We start from the raw sequence: 22,836 nt of genomic DNA, 5'->3' as shown, positions 1-22,836 counted from the left end.
AAAGGAGACGAGAATGATCTTACGAACTATCGGCCAATTTCTATATTACCCATATTTTCGAAAGGCTTGGAGAAAATTATTTTTAAAAGACTCATGAATTTTTGTATGAAGTTTAACATAATATCTCAATCTCAACATGGTTTTAGTAGTAGTAGTAGTAGTAGTAGTAGTAGTAGTATTTTTATTTACAGTAAGCCAGATACAGAGCTCACTGCAGTGGCAAAGGGCTAAAGGCGAAGAGCCTGACAAAGGCCCTTGTCCCTCCGCAGTCCGTGACAGTGCAAAGCTTAAACAATATATATATTCAATACATTGGTTTCAAGCAACCTGAAATAGTAAACACAAAATTCAAACATAAATAGCATAAGAAGTGAAGCATAAGAAATGGAGGGCAGGTCGACGGAGACTGCTTTACTAGCTCAGAAAGAAATAATCCTTTAATCGTTTGAGAGTAAAGAACCTTGCATTGGTGTTTTCATAGATTTTTCTAAGGCTTTCGACCGTCTCTGTCATCATACTTTATTTCAAAAATTAGAAATATATGGTGTTCGCGGCATTCCACTATTCATCTTGAAATCTTACTTCAAGTAACGCTCACAATGTGTAAAAATTAAGGATTCATTTTCTTCCCTCCAGGCAATAACCACAGGGGTTCCGCAAGGTAGCATTCTAGAACCACTGCTTTTTAACCTATACATAAATGATATTGTCAAGGTCAGTGACAAAGCTAAAAACATAATATACGCGGATGACACTAGCATTTTCTTTACAGGTAACAACATGGCTGCCATGACCACACTTATAAACACTACGTTAGAAAGCTTAAACACATGGAGTGAACGAAATTCATTACTCATTATTGCAACAAAAACAAAAGCTGTAGTTTTTCATTCGCGGAGACTGATTTCCTTAGACAATAGATTACGTATAGGTAGCGTGGCTGTTGAATTTGTAGAAACCGTTAAAACATTAGGAGTACTTTTTAATTGCACAATATCGTGGGATCCTCAGTATAATAATCTAATAACCAACCTATCAAAATGTGAGGGCATACTTGCACGAATGCGTTATTTTTTTCCAGTTTCTGTTAAACTAACACTTTATAACAGCTTGTTTTTGTCGCATGTAAATTATTGTCTTTTGGTATGGGCAAGTACGACAGCAACCAACATAAGTAAAATATACAGACTACAAAAAAAAAAACGATCAGGTTTATAGGAAATGTCGACTACTATGTACACACTGATGAACTGTTTCAGCGCTATAATATTGTCCCAATTCACAAACTTGACGAGTATTCTCTAGCAATAAGATATAAGCAATCTCTTTTTCATAACAATTGTGCCTTCTTAGATATTTTTGAACTGGATACGCATGCTAATCTGTACCCTACTCGTCACCAACAACATTGGAACCTTCCATTCTATAGAACACATTTTGGGCGACAAATGCTATGTTTTAGTGTTCCTTTGTTATTAAATAAATTACTGGAGGCAAAAATAATCCTTGAGGAATGCAGTGCACGTGACATTAGGGAAGTGCTTTTATCGTAAAAATCGAGAAAATGGTGGTCCAGGCATTCATGGAACTGTCTATATATGTATATGTGTGCGTATATATGTATATATATATATATATATATATATATATATATATATATATATATATATATATATATATATATATATATATATATATATGTGTGTGTGTATGTATGCGTGTGTATGTATATGTATATATATGTGTCTGTATATGCATCTGCATATATCTGTGTATATTTATGGGTATGTGTGTACACGCAGTTTCTATGCATAGCATTGTTGTCAAATATATAGTATTTTGTATTCCGTCATTATTTGCATTGTACTTCGGAATTTGTGCTGAAAGAAACTACTTACGCATATTAGTCTCTGTACATAGCATTACTGTACGTGCATCTTCCGACTTGTACTGCGCCAAACATCTCATGGCCTATGTTCGTTGCCTATATGTTCATGACTTATGTTTCTTTACCCATGTTCACGTTGCTTGCCATGTATTAGGGAGGCTCGGGTTTTCCTCAAGTGACAAAACGTCACTTTTCTCCCGAGCCCGCCCTCATCCTTCGGATGAAATAAAATTGAATTGAATTGAATAGTTTCGCAATGTAAGTTGAAGGCTTTGAAACTATAAGTGACGCCTACCCACTAGGTTAAAGCGCAGGCTAACGAGCGCTTCATGATCTTTGGCTCACAAAAGAATTGAGTTGAGCGTAGACAAAGACGAGTGGGAGTGCACGCGTAACGTCGTCTACGCCACTTTGAAATGTTTGAGCCACATGAGCTATCCGAAAGGCCGTAAAAAAAGTGGAAAAACTAAAGGAAGTAGGCAAATAAGTTCAGCAATTGCTATCTCCTGAATGTTAGTGTATTTCAAGGGAATTAGGTCGTAAGCAGTCATTGAATGGGTTTACCTGTGTCTTTTATTCTAGCGAGACGACCACCAATGTCATGTGCTCACGAAAGGAGGCATTGATGCGGAGCACTGACAGCATCCAAAGGCTGATAATACAATAAAGCCAGTCGGTTACTGACTCAGTCTGTGTGACTGTTGTGCTTGCCATGGATGTTGCACTTTTGTGGTGAACTAGAGGTACTGCTGGATCGTTCATTTCACATTGCCACATAAGGATTGGCGCTTTTTGCGTAAGTGGTGATGCACAGTATTATTATCTGCATATGATAACGTTTAGGTAGAGTTCTATAGTCACGTATCCATCTGAATGATTCCACGTGCTGAAATTCGTGACTGGAGATTAGATTTATTCATCTATCTCTTTGGAAATATATATGTTGTTGCTAGTAGCGTTTCGTGGTGTCAAGAGGTGCTTTCTCGTGTCCAAAAACAGGCCGAGCTAGGCGAGTACGGTCTTTATTGTGAGGTATGAAAAAGAAATCCGATTAATTGGTATGTGGTGTTAAACGTCCCCAAACCACTATGTGAATATGAGAGACGACGTAGAAGAGGGATTTGAAAATTTTGACCACCAAGAGTTCTTTACTGTGCACCCAACTCTGAGCACACGGGCCCACAGCATTTCCGCCTCCATCAGAAATGGAGCCGCCGCCGCTGGGATTCAATCCCGCGAGCTGCGAGTCAGCAGCCGAGTACCGTAGCCACTAGAACACCAATATTCAGCCCGCTCCATAAACATATTGCAGGCAATGCCAATTACAAAAGAAAAAAAATAAACGCAGCAGAGCCAAGTGAAATTTTGAGGGGGAAGTGTGTGCAGGAGAAGCGAACTCCACCCCCCCCGTCGAACAGACGAAAAAAAGTCTTGTTTTGGTTTACAATGTTGTTCTTGCTGCTGACATGTTTGACCGGCTAAGCAAGTACAAGCCACACGCGTTCCGAAACAACAAACAAGCTTTCATTCATTCCCCGGCACATGAATTGACGTGATTTCTTATGCATGTTCTCTTCGCATTTCACATGGAAGCACCGTTTCATGGCGCTACAACAATCGGTGATGACGGTTAAAATCGTTACTCAACAGTACAAAAGGGTGGCTGTCTTTCATTTCAACAATCATCTATAACTGACATCCTTTCTAAGTTTTGTGATAGCCATGTTGCTACTCCTTGGTTGTAAAGTGGAGGGGTTGCAGGATTGTCATTTCAGGTTGTACTATGCTGTGATGAAGGGGAGCACGGAACTAGCGAGGTACGTTGTCGGTGATGTCCTAAGGTAGTGCAGCGACGATGCGAAGACATGCGAATTGAAAATGGCGCTGTACATGTGTAATGCAAATTGGGTATTATTTAGGGCAAAACTTGCACCACTGGATCTTCATGTCCATGAGAGAAGATGTACGAAGTGGCGTTGTCTCTGCCAACACGTGTAGTCGAACCGTTAAGCATGAGCATCTTTGGAGGAAAAGCAAGCGTCATGAGCCACCACTAGCAGGAAGCAAAGCTTCACAGAGGTTTTCAAACACGCATAACGCCAGCTGCAAAGAAGAACATAGACTAGCCATCAGCTTTCCTGTAAGAACGTTCTTTTGCATTGAGTTGAGACGTAACGCAGGTAGCTCCATCATGTTAAAGCCATCTAAACAGCGGACCCCCTCCCATCCCCTTAACTTCGCCCTCCGCGTACAGTTCATTGAGGCTATTCCATTTCTGCGTTTTTTGCAAATAGTTATAAGTACTTCGATTAGAAAGTATTTTCTAGTGTTTTGTACGTTGTAGATTTGGCCTTTATTCGGTACTTGGTTCAGCTACTGGGTGACTATTCACTCATTTCACCAACCCACTTGACAAAAACGCGTATTATTATCATGACTGCACTCCACTGCAGGCAACGCTGCAAGCTCTGCTGCTGTGAATGACCCTCCTATCTCGCCTAGCATGCTTCTGAGATGTCGCGTGCCCACCTTGGTTACGAACGCCATTGTTTCTGTGCTCCTGAGGCACACGTGCCGTAAAGCAAACCAGAAACAGTCTTGGTTTACCATTAAGCATGGTGTTTTCTTTTTTGCAGTTGCATTTTAGTATATTACATTCTTTTTTTCTAGCAAATGGGGATACATCGGCCCTCTAAAAGAATAAACATATTGCCATCATATGATATATTTTCGACAATTCGGTTGTGAACCGAACTTTAATCTTCTATAATGGCTGTACCGAAACCATAACGATGTGTCTCATAGAAGCTTTATAACTGCGGTGCTGTTAAAAAGCTTCTCTGCGTCCCATCCTAACGAATTGAAAGCCGTGCGCTGAAGGCTCTGTGAGGTCTGGCGTCGCAGGCCAAGGCAGTGAGTCTTCTTTGTCACAAAATGGTGCGCTTTTCAAGGAGGTGGTTCTTGGGAAACGATAGCCCCACCATGAGGACGCCCGTTCTAGTAAGAAGACCGTGGTTGGTCGCAGCTTTTAGCAACCAGCTAGGTGGTCGCCGGCCAGCTGAGTGCTGGTGGGCGACGTGAAGACATCCGGTGTATCTACACCCAGCCATATTGATTTCAGTTCGTGAGACGGCTGTGACGCAGGACAGCGTAGAAATATTGCAGTGGTGGCAAGGGCCCACGGCCGAACGGCACCACCATCGATGGCGTTCGCGCAGTTCACGTAACGTCGTGTGCAGGCCGGTCCTTTCGTCTCTCTCTCTGAGACCGAGAGGTCAAGTGCTTGAATAAGAGAGCGAGAGGAGAGGACATCAACAAGTGTTTTTATTCTGTCCAATAAACAGACGGAACTGTCTTGGTCGGCCGTCAGGAGAATTGAGAGGGGCAACCGAGGGGTTACAACCTGGCCCGCGTTTCCTCATGGTCGTTCTGGTCGTAGCAAACAGGGCTCTGCACTATCGGCTCTGCCGAGACAACATGCGACGGTTTCGACGGTGAAGAGTCTAGTAAATTTCTACAGAAGTTCCTGTACATAAAGTCGAGTTGTTGCAACGTGTTGAAATGTGCTGGTCTCCATCCCTGAACAAGCAGCAGCAGCAACAAAAAGAAAAGACGGACACCATGCAACCATCCTTCCACTCCCTTCTATAGCAACAGCCGCTACACAGCTGAGAGAGCTCTGCTCAAGGAAACAGATGGAGCGAGTAGACGGCTGAGTTTTACTGGTGCAGTCAGACAAGATCGAGACAATGACGACGAGGAATGCTCTGGGTACCAAGGAGTTTGTCGTGTTGCGTAGGACACGAAAGACGAACGCCAAGATAATGGCTAGTCCAACGAAGAAGCAAGCCACCAAGCTGAGGAGGCTGTGGTGCGGCAACCATCGGCCCGAAGAAGTCACCGGTCCAGCCACTGTAATCTTCAAATCATTGGTCCAGTGACAACCCAGGCGACATCGGGCGAAGTCGAGCGTCTGACGTCAGGCAAGCCGAGAGGACATCGAGCAGCAGCTTCACAAGTGATGAGGCCTTTGGTGTTCTTACATCTCAGGGGTGCCGCTGCCTTTCTTGAGACGTAAGGTGTCCTATGGACGTGAGGTTTTCCACTTAAACCCGGACAGGCAAGCGCAGGCCATGCGTCGTGAGTCGGGGGACGAGAGTGGTGCGGCGAAACCGGGAGAGGGGAGTGCGCGGGAGAGCCAGAAAGATGACCGCTTCAAAAATCTCACGCTGGACTGTAGACTGCAGGACTTGCGGTTGGAGATAGAGAGACTATCGCAGATGATGGGTAGAAGCCCTCGGTAGAGTGGACCTGAGATGGGCAGGCGGCATCCATGTAGCGAACTGAGCCGCTACTCGAAAGTTCTCACAGGGGACCCCAATTTACAACACAGACTGAAGCGCCGGTGTGGTTTTAGTCCGTGAAGGGTGCCCTAGAGGCGTACGAGACACCGGGAGAGCTTTGGAGACTTTTGGTTTTCCCGTTGGTAGTGGAGAGAGTCCCATTTTTGTCCACGTGGCTAAGCTATACAGAACATAAAGATTACCAAGTAATAGAGCAAACAGTGCATGACGAGCTGACACTTTCGGCATAGAAATATATGAAAAGATACTTGGAGTCAGGGAAGTGCGAGAACGGAGGGTGGAGACCATTTTCGACATGCATAAAGAGCAACCTCCACTTTTACCTGGAGGCAATGGGGGTGTCGACATTCAAGGGCCTGGTCAAGCTTTTGGTTGCCGACCAATCAAAAAAATTTTTGGAGGAGGCCTTGCGGTATGTGGCACTCCAAGAAGGGAGAAAGTGGATCAGCGCCGTAGAGATATCCGTGTTGCTGCGAATGTTTGGGGCAGGCCATGGTGCGAACAGCGCTGTGAGACAAACGAATCAAAAGCCAGCGGAATCGGAAGGCGTGAGCAAGGCTGGAGTTCAGAATAAGACAGCTACGAGTCGCAGTGCCAGAGAAAGCTTAGGGGCAGAAGAAAAACATAACTCCAGGGCATGCTACAGTTGCGATAGTGCAGGGCACCAAAAATAGAATTGCCGTCAGCGCCAGAAACAGCCGACTGAAGGGATTCCGGGCGCTGAGAGCGAGAGCTTAGTGGCGCACGTTTCAATGGGAGAACCGGTGGTAGCGCGCAGTCACCTTACAGTCGTGTCACTCAATTGTAAGGATAGGCATATCGAAGCGGTTCTATACACAGGGGCGGAGATCACTGTATTGCGGAATAGCGTGATCCCACCGGAGATAGTGAAGCCGTAAAACACTCTTAACTTAACATCTGCGTTCGATGGTACAGTGAAGGCTAAGCTTGCGGTGGTCCCGTTAACAATGTTTAGCGAAAGCGGCATTGGTCGCTCGGGAAATGGTAGTGGTGCCTCAGGGGTCGTTTAGTTAAGAGTGACGTGCACGAAGCTGGAGACACTTGAATAGACATGCGTTGAATTGTGTGGGTGTCTCAGTGAAATGTATTTTTTCTTGTGTTTGCATAAGCATACGGGAGTTAGGGTATCTGGTGTTAAACATAACAGCACCATGTGGGTAAGGATTTGTATGTTTCGGGGAAGTGTTTTTCTGTTGAATGCATAGGACTGCCTGCTTTATCGATTGCACTTGCGTACTCAGTGACCTCGTGTCGTATTTATTTTTCTTGTTTGCTTTGTTGTGGCGCCCGTTCGATGGGGTCCTGAGAATTCAGCAGAGAGAATACTGCGCGTGTTGCAGAAACGCCTCTGGCGTTCAAGGAACGACGAAGTGCGGCCGCAGTGCTTGGGGAATTTCGGCGTCATCCCTTAATGTTGTTATTAGCGTATCTGCATTTGAACACTTGCACAAATCTTGGGAAGTGCGTGTAAAGTCTGGTGTCACAGGCAAGGGGGGTGAGTCTTCTTTGCCACAAAAGGGTGGGCTTTGCAAGGAGTTGATTCTCGGGAAACAATAAGCCCGCCATAACGACGCCCATTCTAGCAAGGAGACAGCAGCAGATCGCCACTTTTAGCAACCAGCTAGGTGGTCGCCGACCAGCGGAGTGCCGATGGGCGACGTGAAGACATCTGGTGTATCGACGCCCATCCATTTTGATATGAGTCCACGAGGCGGCTGTCACGCAGGAGAGCGTAGTCATCTCGCAGTGATGGCACGAGTCCACGGCTGAAAGGCACCATCATCGAGTGCATTCGCGCAGTTCACAGAACGTCGTGTGCAGGCCGGTCCTTTCGTCTTTCTCTCTGCGACCGAGAGATCGAGTGCTTGAATAAGAGAGAGAGAGAAGAGGACTGCAACAAGTGCATTTAGTCGTTCCAATAAACGTACTAAATTGCTTTGGTTGACCGTGAGGAGAATTGAGAGGGGCAATGCAGGGGTTAAAACCTGGCTCCCGTTTCCTTATGGTCGTTCTGGTCGCAGCAAACAGTGCTCTGCACTATCGGCTCTACCGAGGTAACATGCGATGGTTCTGACGGTAAAGAGTGTTGTAAATTTGTGAATCAGTTCCTGTAAATAAAGTCTAGTCGTCGCAACGTATCGAAAGGTGCTGGTATCCATCACTGAACAAGCAGCAGCTACGACAAGAGAAGACGGACACCATGCAGCCAACTTTCCACTTCCTTCTGTAGCAACAGTTGCTACGCAGCTGAGAGAGCTCTGCTTCAAGGGAAAAGAGGGAGTGGGTAGAAGGTTGAGTTTTGCTGGCTCTATTTTATTTTGTGATAGTGCTACTTTGTTAAAAAAGCAGTGCTTCAAGAATTCGGAAAAAATTTCGTGCTTTGCCAAACTCAGAACATCCTGCATAAACCTCCATGATTAATACTTCCCATCAGGACGAAGAATTCACTTAGGTACGGCGCATATCTGGCGTACGGCAGATATCTGGCCACCTGTTATGAGGTTAGGGCTGGATGCCACGTGAAGAGAAGCAAATTTTTGTATAAAGTAAATCTGTTCGTGTTGTGAAAATCAATAGCAAAAGTTGGCATTCGCGCAAATAGAAAGCGACAGAGCCGCTGCACATACTTCGGATTCTTTTTTGGATTTATATTGCCACGTTCCTTTCCAAAAGTTTTGTTATCACCCCGTTACACTACTTTCAGCACAAGCCGTGCCTACGATGTTCGAAATGCTTCAATGCTGTAGTAGATCATTTTGCTAAAACTACGCCCACTTCGTGAACATTTCAGATTACTCTGGAACCTACGTCACTGCTACCGATAACGCTAGAACATTGCATGACAAGTGTGTAAATGCCGACGTTCTTCGCCACTTCTCAGTTTATTGATGGCCGACGCTGAATTCGTCGCTATCTGTGATGATGATGATGATATGTGTGGTTTAACGTCCCAAAACCACCATATGAATATGAGAGACGCCGTAGTGGAGGGCTCCAAAAATTTCGACCACCTTGGGACACCGCGCCTACGATGTTCGAAAAGCTTTGAGGCTGTAGTAGATCGTTTCGCTAAGACTACGCCCACTTCATGGACATTTCAGATTATTCTGGAACCTACGTCGCCACTAGCGATAACGCTAAAACATCCAATGGCAATTGAATAAATGCCGACGCGCTTCGCCGCTTCTTAGTTTATTGACGGCTGACGCAATTCATCGCTATCAGTGCAAGTTTGCTACTGTTATCCGACTTTCCGCTTACCGGGTACAGGTTCGCCCGAATAAACAGTTCAATTTTCAACGTAGTCTGCTTTTTCGTCAATGTAACGACCCCATGACAATATAAACAAAGGTAGAACGCTTGTGCACGTGTATACAATGTGCAAATTCAAGCCACAGAAACGGCTAGAAGCGGCGATTTCAATCATCATACTCACCACAGACTACATTTGCACGCGGGAATATCTTCGACAGCTTCTTCAGGTACATCATGGGGGTAGTGCTGCCACCGATAAGGATAGCCCGCACACCACTTAAGTCCAGCTTCTCCGGTATTGGCGCCTCAATGAGGTAGCGAATATAAGTCGGGTACAACAACAGCATAGAATTCTGAAATAAGAATATGTGTGGACATTGATCTGCGACCAGCTAAATATTTACAGTCAAGTTCGAACACAACTCTGGCCTGCCTGCCTGTTTGCCGCATTGTGCTTAAAAGCAGCGCATATACGCACATTGTGTGGAAGCCTACAATTTTGCATGCGAAAACTAAGATGACGAGGCATTGCTTCTGGTCTAATAAATACAGGTCCGGGCAGCAGGTCAGACCAGGGGAATGACATCTCCCCCCCCCCCAAAGTTTTTTATAAGAATGGTGCACGGCATTTGATGTTCACTATTCGCGATTTAATTCCAAATGCCGTATCGCAGGTTTCTTTTGCAGTTTCCCCAAATTTCTGAGTCGAAATTCTATTTGTCTCAAAGGTCGTTCACTAATGGCGTTATCTTGCATGAATTTTGTAAAATTTTACGTTCACTAATATTTGGAGGAATGGTGCCTCTAGGCAAACTTCAATGTTGTATGTACAATACTAACGAATTGAAACAGGGCACTCGTAGCGCGTGGCCACCCGTGCATGTGCCGCCACTCGTGGGCATTTGCGGAATGAGGGTGTTGATTGATTGATATGTGGGATTTAATGTCCTCAAACCACCATTAGATTATGAGAGGCGCCGTAGTGAAGGGCTCCGGAACGTTCGACTACATGGGGTTCTTTAACATGCACCCAAATCTGAGCACATGGGCCTACAATATTTCTGCCTCCATCGGAATTGCAGCCGCCATAGCCGGGATTCGATCCCACGTCCTGTGGTTCAGCAGCCGAGTACCTTAACCACTAGATCACCGCGGCGGGGCGGAATGGGGGTGCTGCATGGTGATATAGAGTGAGGGAAAGAACACCTTCAGAGCAGGGTTACTTCTTCTGGTCGCTGAAGAGTCGGTATTTAGGTCACAAAACGCCCACTGTCAATGTAGTGGTGCAAGGCCCTCACGCTTTCTCATGCATGCAGCCCTAATTCAGCGTACGGTGGATATCAATTAAGCAGACGACGCTTTTTGTCGTGACGAAAAGGAAAAGCAGCCGCCACGGCCCTGCAGCATTGAAACGATCACTTAGTATTTTGTTGTTGTGCTCCGAGCAGCCAATATTGCGGCAATTGTGTGAGGCGATTTTTTCGCAAGGCGCCAGCCATGGAAGAACGAGCAAGCTTGTACCATATTTATTCAATATTAGGCCACAATGTGCCCTAGTGACATTAATACATGATATTATTTCCATGTTGCATGAAGACAAGCGTGCATTTCATTCATTTTCTTGTAGGGACAGAAAGCATGAAAAAACTTTCAATGTTTTATTCAGATGTTTATCAGGTATACGAACGCACGCAAGGCGCAATCTCCTAACTGAGTCTTCTGTTTTACTTGCACAGTACGCGTACCGTATCGCCTAAGCACGCAGAAAGAGAAGGGCGTCTGCTGGCGCTGCAATAAAAGTGGTGCGCAGTGGCGAGCTACTGTGGTCGACATGCTAATGTGCGTGAGTCTTGCAGCGCCACGCTTGCAGTGTACACACGGTGAACTACAGGCCGACATTTTGGCGACCATAAAGAGTAATTCTTCTCCGTAGGTGTTCTTCCCCTCGCTTTATACCGCAATGCAGCACATCGGTTCTACGCGCACCCATGAGCGGTGGCACATATACCGTCTGCCACACGCTCCGAGTGTCCTGTTTCGATCCGTGAATACTGTACAGTACGTATTCACTAGAAGAAACAGGGAAAACGTACGTTATTTCTATTAAGCTAACTGCATTTTCTGTATTTAGCACCGATAATGCAGTGTCAAATGCACTTTATGTCCAACATTGCCATATATGTTTTTACTGGTGAATGACGCGTAACATCAGTGATTATGTAAAACATGTATAGTGGCCACTTATAGTTCAGTTATCGGAACTGTGGAGGCGTTTTGCACTATCCAGTTAGTTTACATACATACGTCATTTAGGTTGTTCTAACGAAATGATATTCAGCAAAGTGACAAGACCAGTTCATTCACAATCAAATAAAAAATAACGTCCAGTAAACTATGCATCTATCTAGCAAGTGCAACCTGCGCGCGCGTGTGTGTTCTTTTGTTTAATTAAAAATTATAAACCAATTACCTACGAATGCACTTAAAAGTAATACTGTAGTTCCTGAAATATGCAAGTTTATTAGCCACTGTATTGTTGATTTGTTTTTTTATATTTCATTACTAGCTTTACTGACGCCTTCTTTATACACACATTGGTGAAGCATTTTGAGATACATAAAATAATCAACACAACAACCCTACCGTTTAGCTTGAAATGACCTATTACGGCCCTCTACAACAGCCTCACTTTGTAATCAACAGAGTGCTGACAGCAGCGCCTAGGCTATATCAGAAGAAAGAGCACGAAGGACGATTCTTGCACTTTACCTCGTGCTTCTGTGCTGTCATGAGCAAGCGCTCGATGCCCAGTGTGGGCAATGCCACTGTCTTGGCCCCGAAGGCAAGCATGGTGCAAAACACACAGAACCCCAATGGATGAGAGAACGGCAGCATGCCAATGTAAGCATCAATTACAGTGAACATAGATGTCTCCGACCTGTGTAATAAGACAGAATGCAAAAAAAAGCGCTTGTGAGTACGAAACAAACACAAATTTGGCTCATACTGCAGCTGAAACGACAACGGCCATTCACTAAAAGGTAAGCATCTAATACAGGCCCGTAGCCAAGGGAAGTGCCCAAAGGTTCTGGTCTCCGTCGCAACCCTCGATATTCGAAAGTTTAACAGAAAAGAGGTAATTAAAAATTTCGAGATTGCTTTAGCTTTGCCTCGAAGATAAGGTCGCGATAGCATAATGGCGCCTTGAGCGCATCGCCCTCCAAACTGCTTACCTGCTGCAGTTTTCGGTGTACACCTCAACCACACAGTAAGAAAACAAAAGTGGAGTCGGTCCTTTCATGGCGTACACACGCTTCGGGACTGGCCACAAACCGAATATTTTAAAAGAAAATTTTAATTATTGGATCAAGGGAGTCTCACATGGTACTACCTAAAACTGTCTCCGACAGGTGGTGCTACCTGTCTGCAAAAGTCCAGTTGGACGTCTATGCTGGCTCCCAAGTGACACGGGTTATAGTGGCACTGTGAACAACATGATAGGCTGCTTAGATAATGCTGGGATTGTTGACAGCAATGTGATACAAAAAGGTAAGCGTGTAAACAGTGATAGAATAGAGAAGTCATGACAAGACAACACTACACACAGCTTTTGCGCCATTATTCATAATTCATACCTGACAGCCTCCCAACCTCGAAATTCCCGAGATGCATATTGTGAAAACTGACATGTGTTTTTGTGGTTTGTTCAGGTTGCAGCGACGTTAGCAGCTCTGAACTATTAAACTATTACCACTAGAGTCTCTACACGTCAGTGGTCATGCTGGTGCTCCTTAGTTTTGGATTTTTGCAAGTGGGATTTTTTATGGGTAAAATCTGCCGTCAACCACACCCACTAGCACCCCCTTGACGATCTTAGATTGCTTTTCCGCACAAGGCCACTGTACGTATTACTACAAGCGTGGCTTAAGAAGTTTTGCAAACGCGCTAAAACATAGCGAGAGCGTTTTCGAAATTCTTTATATAACCGTCTTTTCACGGAGGTGTCCGGCTTACCTATAGCATACTTTTGCGGTTGTGCCTGCGTGATGAGGATAATTGTTTGCAGCTTAAAAAGCTTTGTACACGCGATAAAACATGTCGAGAAACTTTTCAAGATGCTTCATTTATTCATATTTTCACGGAGGAGTTGGAGCAACCTATCCTAAATTTTGCGGCTGTGGCCATTCGATGGAGAGAATAACTCCAAATTCGCGAGAGTTGGCTGGTATGACACATAATTTGCTTCTTCTGGTTCAGTGGCGCAGCATCCCCTACCACCACGCGACTAAGTTTCAATCCCGTAGTTTGCGTCTTTGTTTGTCCTTTTTAAAGTTATAATGTTTTAGAGTGAACGTTTTAGAGTAGCAAAGATTTACTGTACAGGTGATGGAGGAACATTTACGAGTGGCGTTTTGGCCCGTAATTTTGCTTTGGTGGCACAGCATACGCGCAGTACGTAATTAGGTGCCGTTACCCGGGAGCATCACGCTTAGAATCCGACGTGCGAATTTTTCGCAGTGTCTCATTTCAATGTGCACGTTTACAGGTACAATGAGTTTGCGCTACAGGTGCAAGGACTGGACAACAGTTACGTGGGGCGTGTGGGGGGTGCCATAGAGCATCGCTATAGTTTCGTTTATGTGGTTCAGTTTGGTAACTCGCAATCCATCATTATGTCGGCCTTACCTAGCCAGTTTGAGTGTCACGTTTATTGTACTTTTAAAACACATTACTCCAGAATCACGCGTCTAGGCACAATTACGCAGCACTGTAGGATGGCCTCACAGCTACCTTTTGGTGTCTACCACATGAGCATGCATCATTTGTGTGAGTGCTTTAAAGCCTGTTGGAAATCACGCTCATGTCACAATCACTTTTGTCGTTTCTAAGCAAGTCACTTCAATATGGACATTTGAGGTACATTTTACTTGATGTGCCATTAAAATGTTTTTCCTAATGTTATGTTCGACATGGAAGCGTCGTTTTTGCTTTACAAACATCTGCACCAGTACTGGCGGTAACGCGTACTGTTTTTGGTAACTTACTAACGTACTCGTTAACATTTTAGAACTGTCACGGGTAACGTACCTACGTTACAATAATAAAGTGAACGTACAGTGTCACGTTACTCGTTAGTTTTTAAGCTTGGAGGTGCCATTTCATGAATTCTGTTGTCGCAGCGTTGGACAGCTGTCCGCCTGCAACGTTTTGACAAGAATTGATTTTTTTGTAGAAATCACGGAATGAATCACTTGAAACACGCCGACTACATGTCAGGAGTTTTGGGACATCGCCACACAAACCATGAAAAATACAACATGATAAACTGTTCGAACATTTTTTTGTGGAAGTGAGTTTTAAGAGCTCAATGGCTGGCATATGCGCTTTTTCGTGCCCAAAAGACAGGCTGCCTGAAGAAAAAGCGCGTAGAAGGGTTTGACTCCGTACTTCGCGCTTATTGTCCTGCTTTGTACGTGTAGAAAGCAAATAACATTTTAGAGAGCCTGCTGCAACATAAAACCTACTTCTGCAAGTTCTAATGACAAAGGAGTGTACTTGCTGAGCACAACGTGCTTAACGGCCACCGAATCAAATTGCACAAGTTCGGCGTGGTAGACCCCAAATTCAATTTATAAGCTGCTTGTTTGTGAAATCCTGGCCCATCCAGGAAACAGCCAGGAACTTCTATAGTTTCGCTATTGCCCGAGAGCCTGCCTAAACGGAATGCTACACATCATGGACAATAGGCTTGACCGCATGGCAGGAATGCGATTGAGACGTGATACACCGAAGTTTCTTTTTTTGTGAAGAAAACGAAAAAAAAAACGTTTTTAATTTTTTTACCTTGGTTGGCTCAGTTTCTCGCTATCCTCTCTTTCAGCTAAAGCCGAATAATACCGCTGTCGCACGAACGCTACGGCTAACTACAGTTACAGGCAGCTAGCTACACGGCAGACATAACCCCAGTACTCTCCTCACCATGGTTATCGCAAACCAAGGACGTAGGCAGAATTTTTTAGAGGGTGGGGGAAGGGGGGGTTGGCTTTTCAGTCTGAAGTTGGGAACGGGCATGCAAGTGCTCAATTGGTGCTCTGTATGTCATGAAAAAAAAAAAAAACTCAAGGCCACGGGCTCACAGTGTCACACCCTTGCTACATCAGCATCGCCAAGTGGTGGTTCCACGAGAGGTCGACATGAATCTGAAGAATGATATTCTAGGTTTCAGTGAGTAACTTATGTTTGATGCATATAGCACCCAGTATCCCGTAAAAATTCACTCATTGACAGATATGTGGGGTTTCACGTCTTGAAATCACCACATATTTATGAGAGATGTCGTATTGAAGGGCTAGGGAAAAGCGTTTCGCTTCCACTTTATGTTTGTAAATTTCAACCTAATTACATATGTGCAGAAAATAAACATATTTATTGCAGTTTTATATAGTATTTTGAATTAACAAGTTTTTTTCTATTTGCGTGTAAAGTAACCTCCCGCTGCGATTCGCCGTGCAGCTCACAATGTAGTGGTTTCATGTAAACTTGGCCCTCCACATCAAGAGGTTGCTCACCCGTGTGAACTAAAACATTGCAAATTACATTCTTCAATGACGTACCAGCATTCGAGTAAAGGCGCCCACGACGTGATTTTTGTTCGTTTCACTAGTTGTTTGCACATAAGAATTGGTTTTCCATAGAACATAAATTACAGAAATAAAGTAGTTGCAATCACACTAGTGCTGCGGAAAAAAGTATGCTGTTGCACTCAACGTGAAATATGTAAGAAATGTGGAGCAGGCATTCTTCTGTCATTTCAAAACGCTCCCATTTACGGGCAAGCACGCAATTGCGTTCGAAATACGCAGCCCGCTTGATGTACACGGCGGAAAAAGAAAACTTTTACTTTCGATCTACAGGCTACCCCTCCTCCTCACCCCCCTTCTTTTTTTTCGCCCTCTTTCTCTACTGTGCTATACAGGGCAATGCTATGTTTATTACCCCCTCTTCCTTTTCTATATCTACATCCTCGCATTCTATTTCCACCCCTTTACTGCAGCTTACCGTATATGGCTACGCTTTACATGGACTGGCCTGCGCGCTTATACGCCCTTACTGCCTCTTTTGAGTTCTCCTTCCTACATGCTATACATAGGTATGGGGTTCATGGCTCTTCCTGCACAAAAGCAAGCCTAGGTTGACTACGCTTCATACTCTCCCTTCCTCTTATCCAAACCTCCCCATCCTCACTACTCTATACCCCGTTGGCTAGCCATGGCTATTCTACACATGGTTTCCCCTGCGTGACACCAAGTGGTGAGAAGATGAGAGCATGCGACTCTCTATTCCACCTCACCCTTCTCTTCATCTTTCACCTTTACTTCACACTCAGATTGCTCCTCCTCAACCTCTCTACCCTTCGTCACTCCATTGCTGTTGATGAATATACTATAGATAGCTAGTTGTGCTATACATGCTTTTGTCATCGTTACGGCCAACGACAGCAAACGATCACAAAGCACGGTGACAGTATTGTACAGCATACGTTAGCTCGAGCTCCTAATGTGCTCCGCACTTTGTAGCCCAATACCGGGACGACCTTCCGATGACAGGTTGTAATGATTGATATTGATTGATATGTGTGGTTTAACGTACCAAATACACCATATGATTATGAGAGACGCCATAGTGGCGGGCTCCGTAAATTTCGACCACCTGGGGTTCTTTACCGTGCACCCAAATCTGAGCACACGGTTGAAAATTGATATTGATATGTTGGGTTCACCGTCCCAAAACCACCCTATGATTATGGGAGACGCCGTAGTGGAGGGCTCCTGAAATTTCGACCACCTGGAGTTTTTTAACGTGCACCCAAATCTGAGCACACGGGCCTACAACATTCCTGCCTCCATCGTATGTGCAGCCACTGCAGCCGGGATTCGAACCCGCGACCTGCGGGTCAGCAGCCAAATACCTTAGCCACTAGACCACTACGGTGGGACTGAGCACAGGGGCCTACAACATTGATGGCAGGTTGTAGTAGGGTGAATAAATACACAACTCATATAGGTCTACGGAGAGAAATGTGCAAAAGATAGCTTCATAGCTGTACCGTACGTACAGCCATCAGCACCTTTAACTCGAACGCTCCGATGCGTGGTCTCGGCTCAGCTGGACTGAAGTCAGCACCGTAAAGCGTTAAAAATGTTATGCTTGCTGCAATTAATAATAGGTGGAGTGCGCGCCGGTTTCACTAGCGAATTTGTGTTTGTAACCTGCCTGACCAGCTGGTCGACTGCACTCACTCGGCATCTCGTTGTCACCGCATTTCACTCATGGCTACGTCATCGCGCGAGCCCATGGCATTCATTGTCGTATACTTATCTCGACAATGAACCATTGCGTGTGACTGCTTACGCACCTTAAGACTTCAAATTCACAGCTGCTGCGGCAAGTTTGTGCTCTTGAACGAATTTGTTTCATAATTATACCAAATATACCACGACACTGTTCTTCATGACCCATTATTTTATCACTCCATAATATGTTTCATCGTTTTGGTTATCGCTATGAAGTTGATGTTATTGTTGTCTAACCTGAAGTTTTTCTAGCGTGTGCTGCAGACGAGTTCAATTGCCCTCCATCCCAATAAAGCGGTAAAAAGCATAATTTTCTTGAGGGCACATCTATCTTTACACAAGTACCAGTTTTTTGGCACATGGATCATTGTTGTTTTTAACTCGCTGTATACTGTTTCATTTTTGTTCGCCTTTCATTTATATAATGATAATGCTCTCGGCTTTGAGGGTAAATAAAGAATAAGTAATTGTGCTTTTGCAACTCACCTGCAGCGATAACGAAGGAAAAAAAATGCGCTCCTATTTCTACGTTTTCCTATATACGAAATTGCAAGTGTGCTACAATAAAAAGTATAGCTATAAAAGCGTTTTTGCTACATTTCATTACAGAGCTAGTGATAAATATACATGGCTTGGCTACCCTTAGCTGCCATTATGACTGTTTTTGATATCTGTGCAACAGCCACTCTGTGTGCCGTGTCTGCGAGTGTGATTGGCTTTCAAACTTTTAAAAAGAACACAGGTTCCTGCAATAAACTTCGTATGTAAACCGCAACAATTTGTCTGTTTTCCTGACATGACACGCTTCCGCACCATGCCTAACATTCGCGACCATGCCTAATATTTTTAACGGAGAAATAGTTTGAATGAAATACTGAACACGGGTTTTCTCAAAACTAGGTGGGACCTTTTGCACGTCCCATAAAATCGCAGGACCTTGCAATAAATATATGTATATGTATTCTAACGAAAGGTACTTCGAAATCACATGATGGTAGTGGTAAAAACATTTATTGCGAGCAAATCGCGTAGGTAGAAAGCACGCATTAACATGCTTTGCTCATGTTGCCATTAAATCTATGTTCAAGTATCAGAAATAGGTACACTTGTTGAAGGCTTTTTTTTCAACAATATAGACTTTTGAATTGTCATGGCTTGACGCAATAGTATTTGGGTACCCTCATCAGGAATATCTGAAGAGCGACTAGTTATTGTATGTGCACATTCATATAGTTGCTATCTGGTATATTCCACTTTGAATCGGCATTTGTCTTTTTACTTAGAGTCAGTATTCTATTTGATTAGATGGTAATTCAAGCTTTTATGCGATAAATATTCGCACGAAAGCTGATTTGTTTGCGTTTTTTTCTCACGTCTTTCTTTCTCAGAACTGCGCAAAAATTGCGCTCCAATACCACATCTTCCGTGCAGCGTAAACAGAACACGAAGGCACACTCTACATTGCGAGATCACTTCAATTCACGCTGTCTAAAATGATATAATCAGAAGATGAAGAACACCACCGCATTTGAGTTTTATTTATTGAGCAACTTTTACAAACGCCGTGAACGTGTTCCGTGCTCTGCTTTTTTATACAGGTAAATGTTTTGAGCAGTAGCTGCAAATTCTAACTCTAAAGGTGCGTCAGCTGTTGCACGCAATAGTTCATAGTCGAGATAAGCATACCACAATGAACGCCATGGGTGCGCGCGATAACAAAGCTCTGGTTTTGGGACGTTAAACCCCACATATTAATCAGTGATAAAATAGCCAGGAACGAAACAGGGCAAAAGCGGGTTGCCAAGTGAGTGCATTCAACCCGCCAGCCAGGCAGACTGGAAACAGAATTGTACTAGTGAAAGCACGGAGGAAGGAAAAAGGTAAGGAGAGGGCATGCCCAGCCGGCGCAGGGCGTAAAAAGTGTGGCGGAAACGACATCATGGCGGCCATATTCAGTAGGCACAATGGCGACGTTGTTATGGTTACGTGTTGCGCAGTGAAGCTGGTCTAGCAGTGAGCGGCCGCGGCTGGCGGCGGAATGTGTGCCTCCCCAGGTCTCGTGCTGAGCCGTGGCGGACAATATCTGTGCTCTGCGCCGCGTTATTGGTTACGCAGTGTTCGTCTGGCTGTTACATTACTCTTAGCAACGTTTACAAATCTCTTTGTCCATCACGGGGTTTCAACAGTGCGTAGAACAAGTGTATATCCATGTGTCGTGCGGCGGATGACGCGGATGAAGCAGTTAGTGTTCAGCGAAATGGCGTTGGGCACCATGACGAAGCTCAATGACGACGAACGCTTTGCAGGTCAGTGACGGTTGAGCAGTGCTCCTGCTTGTGACAATGGACGACGCTGTTGAGCCCAGCAAGACGCCGTGAGGACCATGTGCACATACGTAGTTTCGTGTTGTGTGTGTACAGTAACAACTTGCATGTGCGTATTAAAACACCTTTTCGGTTCCGCTTGGTACACACTCCACCAGCATTGCATGTAATCTCAACGTAACAGCAACCACGTTCAACTGTCACTAGCACCGTGCTCAAAGTCACCACGGTCGCAGAATGCTGACGCAGGTGAGTTTCACGTGGAACACGGACACAGTGGCAGGACGCTGCGTCAGTCGCGTGGCGGAATGCAACTGTAGAAGGCGCACGACCGATCGTGTTGTCTGTACAGTTGCTGAATAATTGACGTGAAAGCACTCGCCGTTGTCAGTGCATCTAGCGCGCGTTCTTTCGTAGTTGCTTTGTTGTCAGCGAGCTGTTACTCTTTGTTATTACTCGGACGAAGCAATTTCGCTGGAGGTGTCCCGCTGGCTCTGAGTGATGAGCCCAGTTCCATTAGTTTCGGATCATCACGACACACGCGCTGCGCTGCCCACGTGCTTTCCGAGCCGGAGAGGGAGTCGCGCCTTCTGCTTCGCATTCATATGTAAACAAGAGAGGAGAATTTGCCTACTCAATATGGCCGACTTCCGGCTTCATCGCGGCTTCACAACGAGTGACGTCAGGGCCTCTCCTTACCTTTTCCTTCCTCCGTGAGTGAAAGCGACGCGCGCTCCACTATTGTGAGCTGCAGCAAGCATATCATTTTCAACGCTTGACGGCGCTGGCGTCAGTCCAAGCGAACTAAGACCACGCATTGGAGCCTTCGAGCTAAAGGTGCTGATGGCTATACTATCGCTTTCAGTATCAGCTATGTTTGCGACAGAAAGAGGATGGTTGTTGATAAATTAGCAATAAGCAGCTGTCTTTCTTAGTAATACAATTAACCCAAAAAGTTAATTGTATTAACACCGGAATGAATGAACAATCATATACAGTTCAGTAAGAAACATTCTTGTGACGTAAATGTGAACATGATTTCAAAAGAGCTGCTTACTTCAATTCTAAGATGCTAAGAGTGAAAACAGAAAACAAAAACACACACGTTCATTCGTTGCGTCCACAGCGTGACGTTAATGATTAGTGTTCAAAACCGCCGAATGACCTGAATATGCAAATGTATGGAGCACGTTTAAGAATGCAGTAAGAGAAGAAGAGGGAACCAGGGATTCAGACAGCATGTTCTATTCTTTATTACTCAAAGGAAATAGCTATGCCTTAAAGAAGACATTCGTGTAAGTGGCGCTTCAATTAACATATTGTGCCTTTGCCTGAAACGTAGATTTGGTGATAATATGAAAAATTGTAACCTGTAAATCTTAAGCTTGTTTTGTAGTATTAGGAGAATTAACTTTATTCTTTGCATTGCTGTTCTTGATTATAAGGTAGGAAGATTTGCATTTCTGCACAGTTTAGTAGAGGAGTGCCAACCACGATATTTGTTAGGAATGAACCTAGCTGCTAGACGTTGGACTTGTTGCAGTTTGTGCCGATTTATTGTCGTGTAAAGGTCCCACACTAATTTGGCATATTGAATAAGGGGTCGTATATACCAAGGTTTTTATTTGAGGAGTTTCGCTACGTTGCTTACGTCTTAGACTCCATAGAGCTCTACTGCCTTTTTCGGTGACCATATCTCTGAGGTGGTTCCACCTAATAACATCAGTGAATATCACTCCTAGATAATTATGTGGCTTAACTTTCTTTATTTTAGTCTCATTGTTGTGTACGTGTATGAAGGAACTCCTTTTTTTCTTTGTAATAGCCACAGACACATATAATTTTCTGAATTCAGGGTCATCTCTGATTGGCTGCTCCCCTCGGAGATTTTTCGCAGGCCAGCCTGTAATTTCACTTGATCGTGTGTTGACGCTATTTTACTATATAATGCACCGTCATCCGCGAGTAGACGAAGGGTGAATGTAAGAATGAATGCAAATTTATTTGAAAAAATCAAAGTATTTGGGTTGGGCTCTTAGACGTCTTGAAGCCCCCTGGCCGACATCTCTAGGCAGGCCCAGTCCATCAGCCATAACTGGTCTTTCTAGCCAGTGGCCCGAAGAGCAGCCTCCCACAAAGAAAGGGAAGAATTATGGATAGGGTCTAGAACCACGGGCTTTGGGCAGCTCCACAAGCAGTGGAAAAGATCAGCCTGGGCTGCCTCGCAGGTGGTGCAATCTGGTTGGTGAAAAGCGGAGTAAAATAGGTGTGCGAGATACGAAAAAGTCGATACTTTTGTCTCGAGCTGGCGCCAACGTGAACTATGATCAGGGGTGAGGGAACAGTGTGGGTCAGGGAAATCTCGTCCGCCATTTCGGTAATATGTCGTTATCTCATGTGAGGTGCGAATTCCCACTTGTGGTTTTCTCACAGGTTTGGGTGAGCGAACCACCGGGGTCCGGATGGAAAGAGTTCGGACATGCGCATGAACACATGATTCCCAAAGTACACTCATGGCCAGGCACCCACCTGATAGACACTGGATGGGTAACTGAAGGAATGTTGCTCAAAATGCGTGAAACTGTCTTTGGACCTATGCCTTTAAGGAAGTATCGATAGGCACTTTAGGA

The 22,836-nt window shown here is 44.7% G+C and overlaps 1 protein-coding gene across 1 annotated transcript in view; it reads right to left on the bottom strand.

Annotated features, from left to right (window-relative positions):
* Positions 1 to 22,836, bottom strand: part of LOC119160842 (luciferin 4-monooxygenase) — a 148,461-nt gene that overhangs the window by 30,757 nt on the left and 94,868 nt on the right. Inside the window, exons 6-7 of the mRNA XM_037413097.2 lie at positions 12,298 to 12,466; positions 9,710 to 9,881 (exon numbers count right to left, since the gene is read on the bottom strand). Of these exons, the coding sequence (XP_037268994.1) occupies positions 9,710 to 9,881; positions 12,298 to 12,466 (341 nt within the window). The remainder of the gene's footprint in view (positions 1 to 9,709; positions 9,882 to 12,297; positions 12,467 to 22,836) is intronic.

This window comes from Rhipicephalus microplus, chromosome X (genome assembly GCF_043290135.1).
Source record: "Rhipicephalus microplus isolate Deutch F79 chromosome X, USDA_Rmic, whole genome shotgun sequence".
NCBI lineage: Eukaryota > Metazoa > Arthropoda > Arachnida > Ixodida > Ixodidae > Rhipicephalus > Rhipicephalus microplus.
This window is presented reverse-complemented; position numbering and strand designations above follow the sequence as displayed.